Genomic DNA, 19839 nt, shown 5'->3' on the forward strand with positions numbered 1-19839 from the left:
GAGTCCCCAGAATCAGCCTCCCTCAGGCCAGCCTCTTCCCCACCCCCCCTGCTCTGGGAAACCCTGACTCAGCCAGGCCCTCCACCTCTGGTCTACCATTTCCCCTCAGGCCTGGCTACGGTGTGGCGGGGCGTGTGTTTTTGTTAATAACACGGGTGTCTGTCCTGTGGCCTCTGTGCGACTGTGGGGCCCTCGGGTCAGGCACGGAGGCAACACAGCCTGACTAACTGGAACCTTCCCCAAGGACCCAGTAATCAGCATGGCACCTGTGGGCACCCAGTGTTCTTGGGGTGGAGCTGCTGACCTGAGGGACCGACACCCTGTCCCACAACACCAGTCTTTGAAGCTGTCTCTAGTAGCCTGGCGAGGCCTGCTTTTCTGGCCTCGTCTCCGGCCACGCCCCCACGAAGCGGTCTCCTTCCAAAACACAGTCAGCAAGAGTCACTGCCCGTGAACTCTCGAATCTGGGCCTTTGTTCAGGGTTCCCCGGGCCGTGGATGCCACCCCACCGCCACCCGCCCACCTGGCCATCTTCCTGGTATCGACTGGGGGCTTTGGGGCCTCCGTGAAGCCTCCCCCACTGGCGGTCAACCCCCCTCTGTGCGGTGTGGGATTCTGTACTGTTGGCTGAGGACGTCGTCTTCCTCTGACACCAAAGCTGAGAGCCGCCACGAACATGAGCTTAGCCATCCACAGAAGGAGCTTCCCTCAGAAGATGGCAGGGAGTCTAGGGAGGCTAGGGGTGCGTCCTCGGCCCTGACAGGTGACTCACGACCAGAGGGCCTAACACCCCACGCAGGTTTCCCAGACTCTGCACACCGGTGTCAGCGGCCTCCTGTGTCACCTCCCTTTATCCTACCACAGAGGACCAATGATTGGTTCCATTATGTAGGGGGGGAACCTAAGGCTCAGAAAAGTATGTTCCTTGCCCAAGGTCATACAGCTAAGTAAAAGAAAGAGCAAGGACCCAAGCACATGACAGCCAAGCTCTAAAACCCCAGACTTTCAAGTCCCAGGCCGCACTGCCTCTCACACCCTGCCACAGTCACACGTGCGCTGTCCTTCTGTGGCAGGAGAGGAGAGATGATCTTCAAAAAGATTGAAGATGAGGAGTTGGACCATAAGAATCTGCTGGCGTTTGTCCCCTGCTATCCAAGGCCAAGGACCCTGTGTCTGGCAGGCGGGAGTCTCTAGAGTGGTTCCATTCGACGGGACCAGGAAAGCCGGGTCAGTTTCCCTGGAGGCCATCAAATGTTAACCTGTCCTTGCCTCTGGCCCTCATCTGACATCTACAGAAGCCCTTGCTGGGTTTCTTACACGGTGCTCCGACCGTCCCGGAGCTGCGCTGTCCCCAGGCAGGCCATGCAGGGAAATAAAGACATGGTCAGTGTCACCGGTCAGACTCTGGGCACTCAGAGCAGGAGCACAGGGGCTAAACCTGCAACCCTAGAGGTCGTGAAGCTTGAATTAAACACAGAGAAATATGTACGCACATTTTCTTGTGCATATTTAGGGTTTCCATTGGTCACTTTTTTTTTTTTTTTTAATGCACTAGGAATTGATTTTGGGATAAGGTATGAGGTTGAAATCTAACAATGTACTTTGCAAATGGTTCTCAACCTGTCCCTCTCCCTCGCTTGCTTGAATTGCTGTGTTTATCCCATGCTAAATTGGCATATACGTTTCTTATTTTTATTTTTTTGAGAGGAGGGGGAGGGGCAGAGAAAGAGGGAGAGAGAGAATCCCAAGCAGGCTCAGCACTGTCAGCGCAGAGCCCGATGCGGGTCTCAAACCCGTGAGATTGTGACCTGAGCTGACATCAAGAGTCAGACGCTTAACTGACTGAGCCACCCAGGCGCCCCTAAATTGGGATCTTTTTTATGTATTTCTTCACTTTTTATTTCCTTCCATTGGTCTAGGGAGAGAAGTGCTATATTGCAGTGGCAGAGTTTGCAAGCTCTGAAGTCAGATTATGTGGGTTTTGCCTCGGTTTCCTCATCTGTGAAATGGAGATAATACCAGCACCTGCTGCATACGGTGGCCAGGAAGACTGAACGAGATAACGCCCGTAAAGTACTCATTACAGTGCCTGGCACAAGGCAATCAATCAGTGACTGTCAGCGGCCACGGTGATCCCTCTCTGCCCCTTCCTGTACCAGTAACCAGGAAGGTGAAATCACTAAGCGCAGAGCTTTGAGTCCGATGGCACAGCTCTGCCACTCGCTATTTTCAGGACCTTGGGCAAGTTACTTACCATTTACCATCTGTCCTAGTTTCCTCATTTAAACTTGGGGGTGTAAAAGTACCTACTGCCGCTGTGAAAATTAAATATAACAATGTCCCACAGGGCAGGCCATGTAATAGCCCTTCGATGAATTTTTATCCTGCTGCCGATGATCATTATGATATTATAATTTGTTATCTGTCTCTATGTGTCGTAGGACAAGCCCTATCTTTCCCCAAAAACTGTTGTGGGGAGTGGCAATCTTTCAGGGCCAGGTCTCCCGTGGGTGAACAAACAGAGTTTCTGGATCTACATTGCTGATGCCCAGCCCCTGGACTGTGCCGGAAGTCGCTGTGACTAGTGAGGTCTTGAGTGACCAGTAGGATTTTGGGTGAAATTGGGAAGCAGGTGGGGTGTGGCTTTGAACTGCATACAGCAAATTGGTAAAAGTGTTTTTATTTTGTCTTAATTGTTTACGTTAACAAAGGAATTTGCATAGTTTAAAAAGCCAACTAGTTTTACAGGGCACTTAATGCAAAATACCAGTCCCCTGTGCCCATTCTCCTGCTCACCGTACCTGCTACCCTCTAAGTCACTGCTGGAACTCTTGGCTGCTTCCTTTGGTACACCTCCTATTTGTTAGTAATGTGCTCATATTAATATTTCTTTTCTTCCATCTTAGATCTAATTAATTGACCACCTGCCATGGATGATGAGGATATGGTTCTCTTTATTCACGACCTTTCTAATACACTCCCCTCCCCCACCCTCTCAATTCAACTATATCCCGATGTTTACTTAACTCAGTATTCAGTGTTTACATTATTAGGGCTGTGAAAATAGTCTTCACAGCTGAGTTATATAACGTCTGTACTAAGACTCTGCGAATCTGTAAAAATCTGCTTTTGTTAATTAACATCAAGGACATGAGCCTGAGAAATTTTGCTCTCTGAAATGGCTCAGTCATGAACTTTACAGTTTGAAACCAGTGAGACTGGAACACCCGCCCTGGGGGGGGGGGGGGGGGGGCGGGCGCTGAGCCTGGCAGATTACTTTGACCCAGAGAAGCAGCCTCAATTTCCAACCTCTGTGCAAAGCTTCAGATCTGGGGGTCTGGACACAAATTCTACATTTCTCTTAATTATGTAGCTATCTCTTATATAATTCTCTACGATTCATTATCTTTGTTAAGGTCAGGCTTCGGGCAGGGTAAAGATAGGAGTCAGAGGCTAAAAAATTTTAGCAAAGGCTTTATTGGGAACTAAGGTCTCGGGCGAGGTTCCGTGACTCAGGGAGAAAGAGAGAGAGAGGAGTCAGGGAAGTCGCGGCCGGGTGTGGTGGGATAGGGTTTTTAAGCTGCAGCGGTTCCTGGTTTAGCTCCGGGTGGGCCTTTTTCGCGCCAGGTGGACTCAGTCCACCTCTCAGTCCAGGCTTGCTGATTCCGTCACTTACATTCACGCTTAGCCTGAACATATCAGAAACGCTGCTTCTTTAAATATTACCTGAACTCGGTCCTTTCCCATATCCTGTAATGACCCTGTTGCCCCTGTATGATGAGGGGCCCGCAGTTCCTCCGGTGTGTGCTCTCTGGCAGCTGCGTGCTGATAACCCTAACTCTGCTCAGCTACTGTTCTGTCCAGAGAGGGCTTGGCCAGGCTCTTATCCATTCTCTTTCCTTTGTGAGTCTTTCCCCTGACGTTGATAACCGCCCGCCTTTTCTTTTACTCTATATACCTGCCATGAATTCACTCTTTATGTGATGTATTCACCTTCTCTCAATACCTTAAACTCATCAGGTAATTCCTGTCTGCACACTTTTTTCCGAAAGACACCCCTCCCCATCCCGCACCCCGCCCCAGAGCCCCTCTTCCTCTAGCTAGCTCCAAGCTGCACTGGCGCTCCCTGCGTCTCTCCATTAAATTATGACCACTTCTGTTCTAACACCCATCTCACGGCATCATGGTCAGTTGCGAATGCATCTGCATTGGGGCGAGTGTCTTGACATCTCTGTTTCTCCAAAGTCTGTCGCGGTGATCAGGTAACGTTCGAGTGAAGGAAAGAATGAGTGAATAAATGGGACTTCTGTGCAGAAGTTTAAGGGGGACGAGATTACATTCCCATCTTCTTGCAAATGTTTGAAGGTGTCCTCAGCAGGACGCCAGCTTCGAGCGGGGTCCTGGGGGACAGAAGCTGCACCGAAGCCCCCGCGGACTCAGGCCACAGTCCACAGTCGGAAGCTCAGCGAAACTCGCCCTGCGCTCAGGCGGCCGCCGCGCCCAATCGCGGCCGCGAGAACTACAACTCCCAGAAGGCCGCGCGGAGGCACCGCCTAGGGGACTACAACTCCCAGAAAGCCGCGCGAACCGAGAGGCCTCCGGGACGCGGACGTCGGGGCCGCGCCGGGTTCGGGAGAAGCGGGCGGAGGTGAGTGCGGGTTGAGGGCCGAAAGCCGGGGGCGAGCCGGGCGGGCCCGGCGGCGGAGCGGCCCTGCGGCAGCTGGAACGGAGGGCGGGTGGGGGAGGACGGAGACTCGGACTCGGACGACCGGGGGGTGGGGGGGGGGGAGTGGGAGCGGGGCGGGAGGGAGCGTGAGCCGTGCCTTCTCTTCCCGCAGTGCCCATGACGAAGCTAGCGCAGTGGCTTTGGGGACTGGCGCTCCTGGGCTGCACCTGGGCGGCGCTGGCCACGGGAGCCCTGGGCCTGGAGCTGCCGTCGGCATGCCGGGAGGTCCTGTGGCCACTGCCGGCCTACCTGCTGGTGTCCGCCGGCTGCTACGCCCTGGGCACCGTGGGCTATCGCGTGGCCACTTTTCACGACTGCGAGGACGCCGCCCGCGAACTGCAGAGCCAGATCCAGGAGGCGCGAGCCGACTTAGCCCGCAGGGGGATGCGCTTCTGACACCCTAACCCCATTCCCACCCGACAGCCTTTCCTCCCGTCGCCCATTAAAGAGCTTATTTTCTAACTCGGTTTAGTTTGAGTGTGGACGGTGGGGCTGGGGACTCTGTGCACCCGCTGTGGAGGAGGGACATTAAGGCGAGCCACCGTCCTGAGGTCGTCTCAGCTTCATCTTCGCATCCTTGCTTGTGGTCCTCCTTTTTGCTCCAAAGGAGGCACAGACCAAAAGATCTCTCAGGAAGGACACGTCATTTCACTCTCTTGGTCCTTTCAATCTTGCTTGCCATGTCAGGAAGTACTTCCTGAAGTCTGATTTCTGTTCTTCATAGCATCCAAGCTGTGTTCTTTGAAGGTCTTCCTAGGTCTTTCCAACTTCGGGGTTCCTTCAAATACCTCTTTTGAGCCAGCCCCTACCAGTCCAAGAACAGCTGTGGGTCAAGCACCGCGTCTCTACCGTCACCAACCAGGCAGGTTGAGAATCACCAAATAGAGACTCAGCTTTGATGGGCAGGGGTAGCAAACGATTTATTTTAAGGCACATTCTAAAGATTGCACCCCAACCTCCACAATTAAAAAATATAATCTGTAAAAAATAAGTGATTCATCTCCCAAGTCCCAGCTAGTATTCCAAGCAAAACACTTTCTTTGGCCCCTTAATTCTCACAGTTGTCCTTTTCTTTCCCACAACCCCCTGCACTCATGGAGCTGGTCAGCAGAAGCAGCGGAGTCAAGGAACTGTCTTTGGTGGCAAGTTGGCATGAAGGTGCCCGGTGGTCAGGCGAACTGCGTCAGGTTTGCAGGAGCGGATAGTTCCTGTCTCGCCCCTGGGAGTACTTCCAGAAAAGCCAGAGGCGAATGAAGCTGGTGAGGATCCCCGGAAGGTTGGGCACCTGAGACCGCAAGGGTTGCTGCGAGCAGAGGAGCGGATTTTCTCCCCGGCACACCTGTCCCCCGTCCCTCCCTGTTCTGCTTACCATGATGTAGGGGTCGCGTAGCTGAAACCCATAGAGGGTCCAGGAGGCAGAGGTGAGGAGGGTGGCAATGGTGAGTGAGAAGGAGAGGCGTTGGGTTGATTTAGTCTGAATGACCTTGGCCTTCGGAAAAAGGATCAAAGACACTCCTGTCCCAGGCACATAGCAAAGCTCCTACTTGTCTAAGGATTTCCTCAGGAGAAAGGTCAAACATCCTCTCTAATCTCCGTTACCTAACCTTTGCCTCCTGCCTCCCACTCACCTACCTCTACTGCCCTGTCTTCCAGGGTTTGGGTCTTCCCTTCCTTTGGAGTGTAAGTTACGGTCTTATGTCCCCCACTTCCCCGGACAGCCCCCACTCACCAGGTCGGCCAGTGGTGACAGGTACATACTGATGGTGAAGGTACTGCAGAAGAGACCCAGCTGCTGAAGCCGGGCCTCCGGGCTGGGCACCAGGAGCCAAAAGTAGCCGAAACCCAGGACAAGGACCCCCAGCAGGGTCGCGGTCTGAAGGAGCATGGGGCGCTGCAGGGGAGAGAGCAGCCTTATGGCTAACTGTTCCAGGAGCCTGACTCCCCTGCTGGAATTGGTCCATCCTGCTCTCTGCGAGGCTCCCGTGGGGGAGCCGACCTTCATCCCGGCCTCCAGTATTGCACCCGTCACAGCCCTTTCCCCACCAGTGCTGAACACATGTCTGATCCACCCACATCACCAGTGGTTTCTATAGGAGAAGGTATCTTTTGTGTGTGTGATCTTGGTACACACAGTGGGAACTTAACACATGGTGGTGTGAGTTGGGGAGGGAGAGCTAATCAACCCATTTCTCAGCCACTGGCCCTGGCTCTCAAGGAACTATCAGAGATAACGCCCCTTCCCCTCAGTGTGTTGGGCAGCAAGTCACCCTCAGGCTAGGCAGAAACACCAGTTTGCCAGAAATGGGGCGGCGGGGGAGGAGGGGGTGCTGCTCAGCGTGTGAGTCTCAGGCTGGGCCTCACGGAGGGCTTCAAGCCTGGAGGAGCCTTCCAGGAAAAGGTGGCAGTGCCAGCCTGTCATAATCTTCTAGGAAGCAGTGTTTACCCTGCCAGCAAGGCAGGGCGTGCGGCAGAGAGGTGGGTCCAGGGGAGGGCCTCTACCTTCCGAGGGCAGTAGTGCAGATACACCGAGATATACAGGGTCTGAAGCACAGCGCCCGTGGCGTTGACGAAGATTAGGGTCCCGTCACCCTTCAAGGCCCCGTAACTCAGCCAGCTCAGGTTGCTGCAGGGTGGACAGGAGGGCCATTCCCCACGGAGGTGAGGATGGGAGGGGGACCCCAGGGGCCCCTACAACGTTCTTCCTCCCCCTCCCTCAGACAGCCTTTCCCGCCGCAAACGTCGCCCCTCTCACTTGATGTCCGTGGTGAGAAAGGGCAGGAACTGGACACTGTCCACGCTCCGGGTCATCCGCATGTGCCTGAGGTCCGAGCTGTAACGGGGCCCCGAAAGCAGGGGTGAGAGACGGGAAGGGAGAAGCAGCCTGCTGGGGAATCTAGACCCCCGATGCCTGTCGTCCCCGGACCACTGCAGGTCCCGGCCCCACCCTCAGCTCTCCGGACTCCCTCAAGTGCCCAGCCTCGCCCTTGGGCCCCGGATCCCTCAACCCGAATCCACTTTGACCCGGGTTTCGGACGCAGCTTGGGGCTGCAGCCACGTCTCTGTCCCCTCTCTGTCCCTTCCTGGCTTCCAGGTCCTGCCCCAGCCTAGCCCGGCCGCGCTCTCACAGGCCGGTGGAGTACATGATGAGGGTGAAGAGCACGCAAGCTCCGGAAAGGAGCGAGTCGGCGACGCCGCCCGCCTCCATCTCCCCCTCGGTCGGATCTTGAGCCCCGCGCGACCGTCAACTAGCTGGGCCGGCAGCCCGCGCCGCCGGAGCCCCGCCCCTGCCCCCGGGGCCCCGCCCTCGCGCGGCGCCGTGCGCCGGAAATGGGTCGGCAGCCCCGCCCGCTCCAGCGGCGCGCCGGAACTGGGCCCCGCCCCCCCGAGCGCCAGGCCCCGCCCCTGCTGGCCTGCTCGGAAGCCGTCCTCCGGGTCACGCGGGTGACGGCGGGTCCCGCCGGTCGCGCTCGGCCTGCCCCTCGGCCCGCCCGGACCCCAGCCTCCACCCTCTTGCCGACGTGGCCGACCTCAAATCAAAGCCTCTGGGCCCTTCCCGCCCGGAGCTCCGGCTCACAACCGCAGCTGCCCAGGGCTTGAGAGGTTTCCCCCTTTGTTGAAGCCTCTTCCCAGGGTCTCCCCTCCATGAGTGGGCTTGCCGGGAATCACCGGTCTGTCAGGCGCCCTCGCCTTCAGCCACACGGCCAACCTTGCGTGATGTGGCCCACCCGCCCAAGCGCCCGTCACCGACCCCCTAGGCCAACCCACAGGAACTTTCCTGCGGCCTCCCACGTCCCGCTGCTTGGGCTGTGCTGGGCTGTGCTGGGCTCTGCGCCCAGGCCGCGTGCCCCCGAGCACCCACCTGCACCAGCACCCGCACGGTTCCCGCCAAACCCCAGAGCCTCGGGAGCGCGAGGGGGCAGGGGATGGGAAGAACTTCCAGAGTGAAGTACAGCCCGGAGCCCCAGAAAATCCTCAGACGGGGAAGCACCCCACCCTCTGGTGACGGTGGGGGGGTCCTAAGTTAGGACGGAGGAGCAGAGAAGTATGTCCAAATAAACACGTTGTTTTATTATTTGTATAAAAAAAGTCCAGTTGTAGAAATCAGCACAGACACACATCAAGTTTATATACAGATCCTGTCCACGTGGGCCCTGCCCCTACACCTAAACTCTAGACACAGGTTGGCACAGCCCCCCTGCTGGCACAGCTCTGCGGAGTGCTACCCTCAGATGGGAGAGGACGGGGCGCAGTGCCTGGCTGCAGCCCTCTCCCCGGCAGCTCCAAAGACTTCCGGAAGTCTTGGGGAGGTGCTGGATCAGCCCAAGCGCGCTGCCTCTCCCGTCTCTGGTTCCCAGGCATGAAACTGTCTCACACTCCTCCTGCGGCCAGTGCCTCTGGGCATCCTGGCTCTCTCTGGAGGGGCATCTTTGCCAAGCTCAGTGTCCATCTGTATGACCGCAGGCTCCCTCCAGCTCGGCCTTCTCAAGAGGCCACATCTTGCACAGCTTGTTCCTTTGGCTTGAGGGCAGAAATGGTGGGGGAAGGCCTATCCCCACTCCCCTGTCCATCCCTCGAGGTGGAGGCAGTGATGGCACTACCAGGCTTGCCGACCCCCTTTGGGTTGAAACTCTTGATACCCGTTTTGAGGCTGCTGGATGGCAGCTTGTGCATGTGGTGGGAATGGTTCCCAGGAGGACTGGGGCCGTGGGAGGGGTCCCCGAACAGGTGAGGGTGCCCATCCTGCCTCCTCGGCCCAGTTCTAAATCCTCAGGCCAGGTGTGACCTATGTCTTCATGGGGTTTGCAGCAGCAGGAGCGGCAGAAGCAGCACAGCCCAGGCAAGTGGGAAGAGGCGGGGGGCAGCGCTGTGCCCGATGCTGTGTAGGACCTGTACCTCTGGGTCATCTGCAAGATGAGGGGGCGGAAGCCCCCAAGGTGAGTGGCCCTACTGCTGGCTCTGGCCCTCAGCTCAGCACGGTCTCCCCAGCCCCTGCCTGGCAAGGAAGCCACGTCCTGTACCCAACCTCTTTAAGCAGACGTCCTCTGTGCCCCAGGCCCACTTTTCTCTGGCTACGTACCTGCTGGAAGTCTCTTCTCCTGTGGGTTGACATGGGCCTGAGGACTGGGAGCTGAAAGGCAAGGGTGGTAGTGGGTCAGGTGCCATGCCGGGGTGGGGGGGTGGGGCTCACGCGCGGCGGCCGGCTGGGCCGTTGGTGGCACTTCCCTGCCATCCCGGCTCACTAGCCCAGGATCAGCAAAGAGGTGCGGGAAGGAGGCCCACAGGGCTCTGACACTCACTGATTTTGCCACTGACGATCACCTTCAACCTCAAGCACTGGTCTTCCTGGTGGTGGATGGGTTTGGCTGCAAGATAAACCCACAGAGTGTTAAGGGAGGAACCTCTGTCGGAAGAAATCACAAGTGCAAACTTCTCCGCCTCTTTTCCCCGGCCCCGCTCATTCAGACCCCTCTCTTCCCGCTCATCTTTCATTCCCACCTTCCTTCCTTTGCCCGCTTTCTGCTTCCCGCTCAACGTCCCATTGTCTGGGATGACCCTTGGCTTTGGAGGCGGTGCTTAAAAGGAGCGCGGCCTTTCCCTCACGGCTCCCAGCCTGGAGTTGGCCGAGGCCTTCACAATATGCTCCCCTGCCTGATATTCTCCCTGTCCAGGCCCCAGTGACGAGGCGAGGCCTGGATCCATTCTACACACAGCTGATTTGCTAACTCCCGAATCCACCAGTGCCTCTCCAGCGCCTTCGGCAGAGTGCAAACTCCTTAGCACTTCCTAGGCCGCCACGACATGTGGTGTGTGCCCTGTCCCCTGCACCCCTCCACGCCTACCTCTCCCCACGTGCAGTGCCCCCCCTACTCCAGACTCGACCACATGGCGTTCCCTGAAGGTCTCCTGCACCCGTTGCACGTGTCCCCTCGTGCCCGGCCAACTCCTCGGCTTGTCCTAAGCTCTTGGGTCCTCGTCCCCAGGAACCCTTCTCTGAGCCTCCTGAGCCTGGCAGGCACCCAGGTCGTTTTCCCAAGGCCCCCGTGCCCACATCTTCACATCACATCGTTCTAACGGTCCGTTCACCTATGCGTGTTGCTTTCCAGCTTTCCGGGCTACAGGGACCCTGTAGTGTTTTATTGATCTCTGTGCCTGCGGTGCCAGGCAGAGTGCCCAGTACACAGAAGCTCATACCACGTGTGTAACGTGAGTGGATTAAAACAATTCCGGATCGGAAGGGCCGTGTGTGGCTTCGTACTGAGCACGTGCATCACACCTGCTGCGTCCCGTGTGGCCCGTGCGCGCGCTCCGGGGACTCACAGATGTAGTAGTAGCTGTGTCCCTCTTTGAACTCCTTGCCCAGGGTGAAGGGCGTGAAGCGCTGGAACTTCTCCGACAGCTTCTCCGGGCCGTGCCTGGCGCTCGGCTGGTTGCACTGCCAGCGGACCTGGTCCCTGGACTGGGGTTGGCACAGCTGGTACTGCTCACGCTCCACCAGATACAGGGTGTACCGCTCCATGGCGGCGGCCGCCACAGTGTCGGCCTCGTAATGCGGGCAGATGATGTCCAGGTAGTCATTGAGCCGGACGTGTACTGTGTAGTCCTCGCTCCGGAACCTGTTCCCGGGAGGCAACAGACGGTCACTCAGAGGCCAGGCTCCGGGCCAGAGCCGCGGGCCTGCGAGCGGCTACCCGGCCCCCCACGGAGATTTCTGAACAGCCTCAACTCCCAGTATTTTCTGACCTCGACCTCTTCAGTGTCTTCTCGCCATCTTCGAACGTGCCACCCCCCCTCACTGCGTCCGTCCTCTAAATTGCATCCGCCTGGCATCCTTCAGGTGCCCGACCACTTCCCGCAACCCCCCGGGGGTTCGCCCAAGGAAGGGCTTCTGAGTGTGCCCTCGGCTCGCTCACCACTTCCCCAAATCCGTGCTCCCGGCTGCTCTTCTCCAGCTCCGTCTGGGACCCAGCCCGCGACGCCCTCCCGTCGGGAGAGCCGTGCTCAGCCCCCAGCACACCTGCGGCGGGGCCGCCCGCGCCCTCGCCCGTGCCCCCGGGGCGCGTTCACACTCGTCGGCTTCACTTCCGCCCCCCGCACACCAGGCCGGCACACACTCCCGGATCCGCCACTCTAGCGCCTCCTTGTCCGCTCCTCCCAAAGCATCCCAGGCCTCCCCGTCCATCGCCAAAGCCACGCTCGCACCTCCGCGGAAGGAGCTCCAGAAACGCCGGAGCTCTCGGCCCGGCGGAGGCCGCCCCAGGTGCGGCCAGCGCCCTCCCCGGGGCCCCAGCGGCTCCGGGCCGGCTCCGCCCTCCGGCCCCAGACACCTGGCTCCAGGCGCCGCGGGGCGGGGTCCGGGGGGTGGGGCCTCCCCCCCGCCCCCCCCGCCCCCCCCCCCCCCCGAGCCGGTCGGCCCCTCCGGATTCCCCCGGCGCGGCCGGCCGCCAACGCGCTTCAAACCCGGGCCCCGGCACGGGTGGGGGAGGGGCAAGAGCTCGGCCGAGCGGCCTGGTCGGGGTGGGGGGGGTGGGGGTGGCACCCCCTGCCCGGTCGGCGGGCGCCCTCGGAGGCCCGGCCCGGGGGCGGCGAGCACCCGGGCCCCTCCCCCACCGGGGAGGGGGAGGAGGAGAGCGCCAGTGAGGGAGAGGCTTTTAAAATTCCTCTCTGGAGAGATAAACATAGAAGCCATTTCAGAACAGGTATTTCAGCTCTGGGCCTGGCGTCTTTCCCCCATTCCCGTGACGGGCACTGACTCATTCCTCTTCCACCTCCGCCACCCGCCCCAGCACTCCTGAGAACCTGTGAAAATCTACCTGGTCAGAGGCGGCCGGCCCCCAGGACCTCAGGGCCAGGGCTCGCCCCGGGCACAGTCCTCCAGGCCCGGGAAGCCGGCGCCGGCCCCTCCAGCGCCCAGGAGCCCAGCGCCCGGCTCGCAGCAGCCCCGCCCTCCTCCCCACGCGGCCCTCCCGCCCGCGGCCTGGAGCTCCCGCTCCGGCCCACCGCCCTGAGTCACCCAAGCCAGCCCCACACCCACCCAGCTCAGGGCCACCTCGTCTGTGCCTGCGAGCCGGGCCTGGCTCGGCCCCTGTGCACTCCACTCTGGCTGGTTTCTCTTTAGTCCTGGGTATGGGAGGGTGTGTGTGTGTGTGTGTGTGTGTGGCCAGATGGACAGGGCAGAAGCTGTGCTTGGTGGGGGCACCCATTATCCCCCTCCTGGGGGTGCAATCTGTTCCACTTAGCACTCCTTCGACTCTGGCTCTCCGTCTGGGAAAGGGGGGCAAGCGGCGTCAGGGAAGGCGGGGAGGGGGGGCAAGGAAGAGGCTCCTTCCTGAAAGAGAGGAAACCTGGGAGCTTGGGAACGGAAAAGGCCAGGGTCCCCCCCTCCCTACTCATGGCTTCCTGTCCCCTCCTCCTCCTTCAGCCAACACCTGGCATGGGCATAAACAGGGACTTTGCTCTCTCCCACTAGGGCGAGACTGGGTCAAGGAAGTACAGAGCAGGCAGGTGGGAGCAGCAGCGGGTGGGGAGGGCGGACATTAGGGCTGCCCCTGATGCCGAAGGGCAAGAGGGCATCGCCTCCTGGGCTTGGCAGCAGCTGGCAGTTCCCTCCCGCCCCACAAGCCACAGCCTACAGACCCCCCACCAGGCAGCACTGCCACAGGGTCAGAGGAAGCTGGCACCACGGATTTCTCAAGCGGACTGGGGGGGCGGGCATGCAAGGGCTGGGGGTGGCCAAGCTGAGCGTTTATCCTGACCGGAGCTGCCCAGCCTCCTCCCCCTGCTCCGCCCTACCCACCTCTTGTGTTTTCCCACAAATATTGTTCCCGTAACTTCAGAAAACTCAAGGGCAAGAACAAAGGGTCCAATGGGGCTTCTCCCTCCCAGGGCCATTTGCCTCCTAGCCCTAAACCTGCCCAGGATGAGTTAACTCCTTCCTGCCCAGAGCCCCGAGTAACCCTTTTAACCCCTTCCATTCCTTCTGAACCTTTCCCATGACCTCCCTCCTCCGTCTCTTAATCTCATAAACAGGTGACTCCCTCAGCCTACTACACAAGGCATGCGCCCCACTCATGCCACCTCAAAGGATCCCTGGTGTGTGGAGGGGAGCTTTCCAGGGTCATCCTAAATACGGAGTGCACAAGCTTGAAGCCAGAAGGCCAGGCCCCTCCTGAGGGGTCCTTCCAGGATTACAGTGAACATTCTGCTTACTCCCCATGTTACATCAGGCACCTATCTGTGTGGGCAGACGTCCAAGCGACAAGAGGCACAGAGGCTTTTGTCGTGGAAGGGCCTAGAACGAGAGCCATCGGCGCCAGGGAGGGTGGTCCAGGCTGGAGGCAGGAAGTGTTCAGCAAGGGTCCCTCACTTCAGAGTTAACAGGGGGCCAGGGGGGTGGAAAGGAAGGGCAGAGATAACCCAGTGCAAGTAACTGGCAGGCAGGCTCCTGCCCAGGGCTGGGGTACTCCTAGTTATGTCCCAGTTACCGGGGAGAAGCGAGGGGAAGAAACTCCACGGGATCCCTCCCGCCTCTGGTCACGGCCCCAAGACTCAGGTCGGGGGCTGGCCGGGACAGTTAACCGGGCCACGGTGGGGGTGGGGGTGGGCAGTGCCAGCCGGGCGCCCGGGCTGCCGGGCGGAGACTCGGGGCTTACTTGGGGTTTGAACTGTTCCAGAAGACGGTGTGGCGGTCAGCAGCGGCCAGACTGCAGCACAGGCCCAAGAGCGGGGCCCAGAGGAACTCCATAGCGGGGGGCCTGGCCAGGCCGGGCGAGGACGAGGGGCTCCTCGGGGTCCGGGTTCCCGCGGGCTGTCTCGGCGGCGCAGTCGGCACCGCGCACAGCTCTGGCCCCTCCGCCCGGCGACTCCGCCTTTTGGGCCGGCGCCGCCCGCCACCCCGCCCCGCCCCCGCCCCCGCCCCGCCCCGCCCGGCGCGCGGCTGCCCCGGGGCTTGGGGGCTGGGAGGTGGAGGAGGGGAGGGGAGGGGAGCGGAGCGGGACTCGTGCCTCGGCCGCGACGGAGGTGCCGTGTGCCGCGAGTCCGCTCGCCTGTGGGTGTGCGTGCGGGCCCGCGGGCCGTGCGGGGCGCTCGGTGGCGCGCGGGAGAAGGGCTCCAACGGCACGTGCAGGACTGCGAGCGCGCGGCGCGGGACCCGGTCGGGCTGCGCCGCGCGCGGGTCCTGCGGGGCGCGAGGTCGCGGACAGGGCCCGCGCCTTCCCCGAGCCCAGCACACCCAGGCTCGGGCGCCCGCGATCCCACTCTCCTCCCACCCGCCTTTCCCGGACTCCGCGCTCGGCTGCTCCTCCCTACGCACGCGGCTGTTTGTTTTTGTTGGGTTTGTCAATGTTGTCTTTGTTCGCGAGATGGTGTCATCGCCTAGATGCCGGGAATAAAGCGCGACCCTGTGTGATCGGGTGTGTAACGTGTGCGGCTGGGGCCAAGGGCGCCCCTGCCCGTCTCCGCCAGTGACAGGGAGGGACACCCGGGCTCCTGGGTCCCAGGGGCGCCCTCTCTTGTTTCTAGTTGGCCAAAGGGCACTACTGACGTGTTCGTGAGTGCGCGCGCGCGCGTGTGCGCCAACACACGTGTGTGCCGTGCGAACGGGCTTTGGATACGGACTGTGAGAATCTGGGCATTCCCAAAGTGTGACAAACCGCAAGCCCGCATGTGCATCTGGCACGCGTCAATACGTGTGATGGCGCGCGAGTGTGAAGGCATCTGTGGGTGGCTCCGCAGCCGTGTGTGCAGCTCCGGCGTGAGTGCGCAAGTGTTAGTGAACCGCGTGTGAAGAGAGGCGGCCGTGGGGAGGGGCGGGGGCTTGCACGGCGGGCCCCTCCCCCTCGCCCGGCGCCCGGCCCCGCCGGACGCGGCCCCCCGGGGCCCTTGTCCCCGCCGGGATCTGCCGCCGGCCGGAGCAGGGCTGGCGCCAGGGCGGGCAGGTGTTTGCTGAGGCTCGAGTGCGCGTCCGGGGCGGGGGGCCCGACGCTGCGTGCCTGCGCGCCTTCGGCGGCTCCCGCGTGTGACTGCGGGGCTGTGTGCGCGCGCGGCTGGCGTTGCGAGCGTGTGCGCCTCCCCGGCCGGCCCGTCCCCGCCGCCGCGCGTCGCGGGAAGCCGGCTCCCGGCCGGCTCGGACGCAGCTCCGGGGTTCCGAGGCCGTTTCGGCCTCTTCTTTTACGGCCGGGCCTGGCGACAGCGCCTGTAATTACGCGGGGCCGGGACGCCGCGGCCAGTCCGGCGCTGGCCCCGCCGGGGAGGAGCCTGGGGCGGGGAGAGCCGGGCCCGCCTCCTCCTCCCACCCCCCACCCCGCTCCCCCGCCCCGACGGCCGCAGGCGGCGGGAGGCGAGACCCCCCGCGCGGACCGTAAACACTTCCCGAGCGTAGCCGCGTGGCTCTGCGTACGCCCCGCCCCCGCCCCGGGCGGCGGCCCAGCCCCGCGGCTGCAGACGTGCAGCGCGTCGCTGCTGCGGGGCCGAAGTCCACCCGGCCGCCCGCCCGCCGGCCCCCCGGCGGCGCCTCCCGCGCGCTTGGCTCACCTGGGAGGACCCCTGGGAGGAGCCCTGGGCGTGGGCCTCCCGCGTGCCCCCGGCGAGAGCAGCCGGCCCCTGCCCGGTGCCCCCGAGCACCGCAGCTCCGCGAGCGCGGGCTTTGCCAGTCCCCCGCGGCGTCGGCAGCGCCTCGCCGGGCACCCGGCACACGTGGCACACAGTCACTACGTGTGTGCGGAGGGAGGGGAGTCCCCGCCGCGGGAGGTGCGGCCCTTCTGCGGGCTCCCCGCTCTGAAAAGCAGCCCGGGGAGGGGGAGGGGCGGCGGCTCTGCAGAGACGGTGGCCCAGGTTGCCCACCGCCGGGGCCGGGCCGGGAACGTGTGAGGTCCCTGCGCTGCGCCGCCCGGCCGGGCAGGTTCGGGCGAGCTCAGCCCAGCCCGGCGGGGCCACGTCCGTTCGCTCTCTGCGCGCGTCTAGGGCTGGGGCGGGGCGGGGGCGAGCCGGCTGGAGAAGGGCGGGGGGCCTTCCCGGCTCGGCGCTGTCCCCAACATTCCCACTCCAGGTCGTGGTCCCTGCACTGTTCGATCCATGTATTGTGCGTCGGGGGTCGCTTGTCAGACCTGGAGGGGCGCTCAGGGGCCGGGCGTTGTTATTTATGGGCACCGAGGGTGACGGTGGGGCTAAGACAGAACCCCTGCCCTCGGGAAGCCCCCGGACCAGTAGGGGATACAGACGAGCCACCGTTCGTACAAGCTGGCTAGTTTGCTGTAGGTGCTGTGGCCCAGGCGGCAGTCCCGCCCGCCGCGCCCCTCGCCCGCCCCGCCACCCCTAGAGCCGCGGCGACGCCTGCTGGACCGAGAGGGGGGCTGCAGGCACCGTGCGATCCAGACGCAGACCACACCGGGCACTTCCGCTCTGAGACTCGGCTTCCTCCGGTCCCCTCCCGTCCCAGCCCCAGCCTGCCCAGGCGGCGCTCCTCCGGGCTCCTGCTTTGGACTACCTCTCACCGCTGACTTATGCGTCTGTGTTGGCTCTCGGCACCGCCACCCCCAGGCAAACATCTGGGCTCAGTGGCGGGAGCTGTCTGAGGTGGCTGTCTGTCTGTCTGTCTGCCTGCCTGTCTGTCTGGGAAATTCCCCTAGTGAGTCCTTTGTGGGAATTCCCGAGGGACAGGGTTAGCCTTCCGAGTGCCCTAGGAGAGCCCGGCCTCTGGGAGACGTGCTATCCACCTGTGAGGGCGGGGCGCTGCCCTCCTGCGGGCGCCAGTTTCCCCGTCTGGACCAGGCAGAGAGTGATTGCCACTCCCTTGCCCAGCGCCCTGTGGTTGGAGGTGGGGAAGGCCAAGGCCAGTGTCCTGGGGCACTGTCTAACCCCAGCAGCCCCTGAGGGCATCTCTGGGCAATGGGGTGAGGTGGGAGGGGATTCCCTGGTGAGTCCTGGGCCCAGAGCAGCCTCTGCTCTGTGTTCTTTTGGAAAATACAGCGTATATTTCCCACTTTATTAGTGAGGTGAGCAGTTTTTTCACAAGTTGGAAAATAGAGAACAGGAGTACAGAGGGGTGGGGCCTGCCAGCCGCCCCTGGGCTGACACCTTTGTCCCTTGCCTGCCAGCCTTTTGCTTGAGATTTTGTTTGCTTGCTGTTAGCTAGTGTGATAAGTATGACTCATTTCTGCTGTGTCCTTCTTTTTGCCTTTTAACTTCCATCTTATACTCTTTGTAAACAGCATTTTTAATGGCAGCGTAAGTGTCTCTCAGAGTTTGCCACTGTAAAGAGGAGGGGCAGAAATAAATAGCAGCATCCACACGCACACACTCAAGCACTCCTCAGTTGCTAAGCAGGGCTGATTGCTTCTTGGAACTTACAAACAACCCTGACGTTGACTTTCAGTCAGCAAGCATGTATGGAGCGCCCGCTCTGGCCTGGGCCCTGGTTTAGGGCTGGGGGCTTCGTGCAGGACAGTAGGCGAGGGGCTCACATTGTAGATGAACTCGACATCTGCTTCCTTCGATTTTGGAGAATTTTCGTGTTGCCACACGGAAGCCAGATTCTTCTGACCACTGGTCCAGTTCTCTCCCTGAGGGCGCAGGTGGCCAGAACCTGGTAGATCTGTCCCCTGGGGATTTTCCAACTCCAGAGGGGGGCCAGGCTCAGAGAGAAGGTGGAATTCTTCCCCTGGGAGTCCCCTCGGGGGAGAGGAGGTGGGGCAGGACAGGGCGTAGAAGGTAGTCGGGGCCTGGGCAGTGCTAAGAAGGATGGGATCCTGGCTTCTGCACAGAAAGCAGAAACACCAGGAGGCATTGTGTACAGGTGCCTCTTGCACCAAAAACTGACTAATCACTCCCGTCACTGTCCTGGGAGGCCCTGGGGACTCTGAGGTATATCCTTGCCCTAAAGTAATCTAGTCTCTTGGCAAATACGTAATTAGAATATAAGATAAGAGTTATAATAGAGGCATAAGAGACAACAGGCTGTGGGCTCAGCGAGGAAGGAATGTTTACTTGGGATGAGGGGGCCTTCACAGAGGAGGGGATACTTGAAATGGGTTTTGGAAGGTGAGTAGGCATGCACATCGAGAGAGGAGGGAGCAGGCAGAGGGGTGGGAGGCTGTGCAGGAGCACTCCGAGGGAGCTACAAGTACAGAATGGGTCTGGGGGTGTGACAGGAGGTGAGAACAGGAGGTGGTTTGGGGGCCACATTGCCAAGGTCATTGAGTCCAGGCTTGGGATTTTGACATCGTTCTGTGGCTCACTGATACTTGAATAGAGCACTAGGATTTGTATTTTAGAATGTGGGTCAAGGAGGGGGAGCTGGGGGGGGGGGGTGGCTGGCTCCCGTGGGAGTGTGCGGGGCCAGGGGACGGGTTAGATGTTGCTGGAGGAGAGCCGAGCCCCAGGCACGGGCAGGGAGGAGGCTGGGAGGGGGGGGCAGGAACGCCGCTTCCGCGTAGGGAATGCAGGACAGGAACAGACCTGGGGGGCAAACCAAGTACCGGTTTAAACAGGAGGTTTATGTTTCCCGAAGCACAGAGCGCTCTGGAAGCAGGATGGCGGCTCGTCCGTGTGGTCATGGAGCCAGTCCCCTCTGCTTGTCCACTTTGCCGCCCTCAGCACCCTGGTCACAAGGTGGTGGCCTCGGCCACAGAGCTACATGCCCGAGGTGGGAGGGGTGGGGGTGTGAGGTCTTCTCCTTTTAAAGGCCTCTTTTTATCTGGTAAGGAAATCTTTTCTAGCAACTTCCTAGACCGATTAGCCTCAGGGGAAAAAACTGGCTCAGTGTTCAGGGCCCGCCCTACACCTTCGTGGGAGGGGAAGGGACGCTCTGTCTGGGGCTGGGGCCCACCTCCCCCACATGGGGCCTACTCTGCTCCCAGTAGAAACCTGTTAGCCTGGGGGAGGGGTGGGCACCGAACAGAGCCCCGTGCCCCTCTGGGACTTCCACGGGAGGGTCCCAGGGGGCAGCCGGAGGGGGGTGGTCTGGAGCTCGGGAGGGGTGGGGGGCTTTGGGACATCGTGCCGAGCCTTGAGTCTCTAGGCAGGGAAGAAGAGACTGCTGGATGTAGGGCTAGGAGTCCCTCTGAGACGGAAGCGAAAGGGCCCCACCAAAACTGCCTCTGCTCTTGCTAGGACCCTCC

At 61.1% G+C, this 19839-nt stretch overlaps 3 protein-coding genes across 3 annotated transcripts; 1 reads left to right on the plus strand and 2 right to left on the minus strand.

Moving 5' to 3' along the window:
- Window positions 1–4565: 4565 nt before the first annotated feature.
- On the plus strand, window positions 4566–5188 carry DPM3 (dolichyl-phosphate mannosyltransferase subunit 3, regulatory). Its single transcript, XM_042926195.1, has 2 exons — window positions 4566–4648; window positions 4839–5188. Exon 2 carries the CDS (start codon window positions 4844–4846, stop codon window positions 5120–5122), a length of 279 nt encoding a protein of 92 aa, XP_042782129.1. The 5' UTR covers window positions 4566–4648; window positions 4839–4843; the 3' UTR covers window positions 5123–5188.
- Window positions 5189–5603: 415 nt separating this feature from the next.
- Window positions 5604–8027, minus strand: SLC50A1 (solute carrier family 50 member 1). The gene is made up of 6 exons (XM_042926184.1): window positions 7852–8027; window positions 7479–7556; window positions 7226–7349; window positions 6456–6617; window positions 6096–6215; window positions 5604–6011 (listed from the first exon to the last, which is right to left on the minus strand). The coding sequence occupies exons 1-6, from the start codon at window positions 7929–7931 to the stop codon at window positions 5910–5912; spliced, it is 666 nt and encodes a 221-aa protein (XP_042782118.1). The 5' UTR covers window positions 7932–8027; the 3' UTR covers window positions 5604–5909.
- A 764-nt stretch (window positions 8028–8791) lies between these two features.
- Window positions 8792–14579, minus strand: EFNA1 (ephrin A1). Its single transcript, XM_042926189.1, has 5 exons — window positions 14377–14579; window positions 11045–11340; window positions 10024–10089; window positions 9804–9854; window positions 8792–9630 (listed from the first exon to the last, which is right to left on the minus strand). Exons 1-5 carry the CDS (start codon window positions 14466–14468, stop codon window positions 9518–9520), a joined length of 618 nt encoding a protein of 205 aa, XP_042782123.1. The 5' UTR covers window positions 14469–14579; the 3' UTR covers window positions 8792–9517.
- Between the last annotated feature and the right edge of the window lie 5260 nt (window positions 14580–19839).

The sequence above is a fragment of the Panthera leo genome, chromosome F3 (assembly GCF_018350215.1).
Source record: "Panthera leo isolate Ple1 chromosome F3, P.leo_Ple1_pat1.1, whole genome shotgun sequence".
In the NCBI taxonomy this organism is placed as follows: domain Eukaryota; kingdom Metazoa; phylum Chordata; class Mammalia; order Carnivora; family Felidae; genus Panthera; species Panthera leo.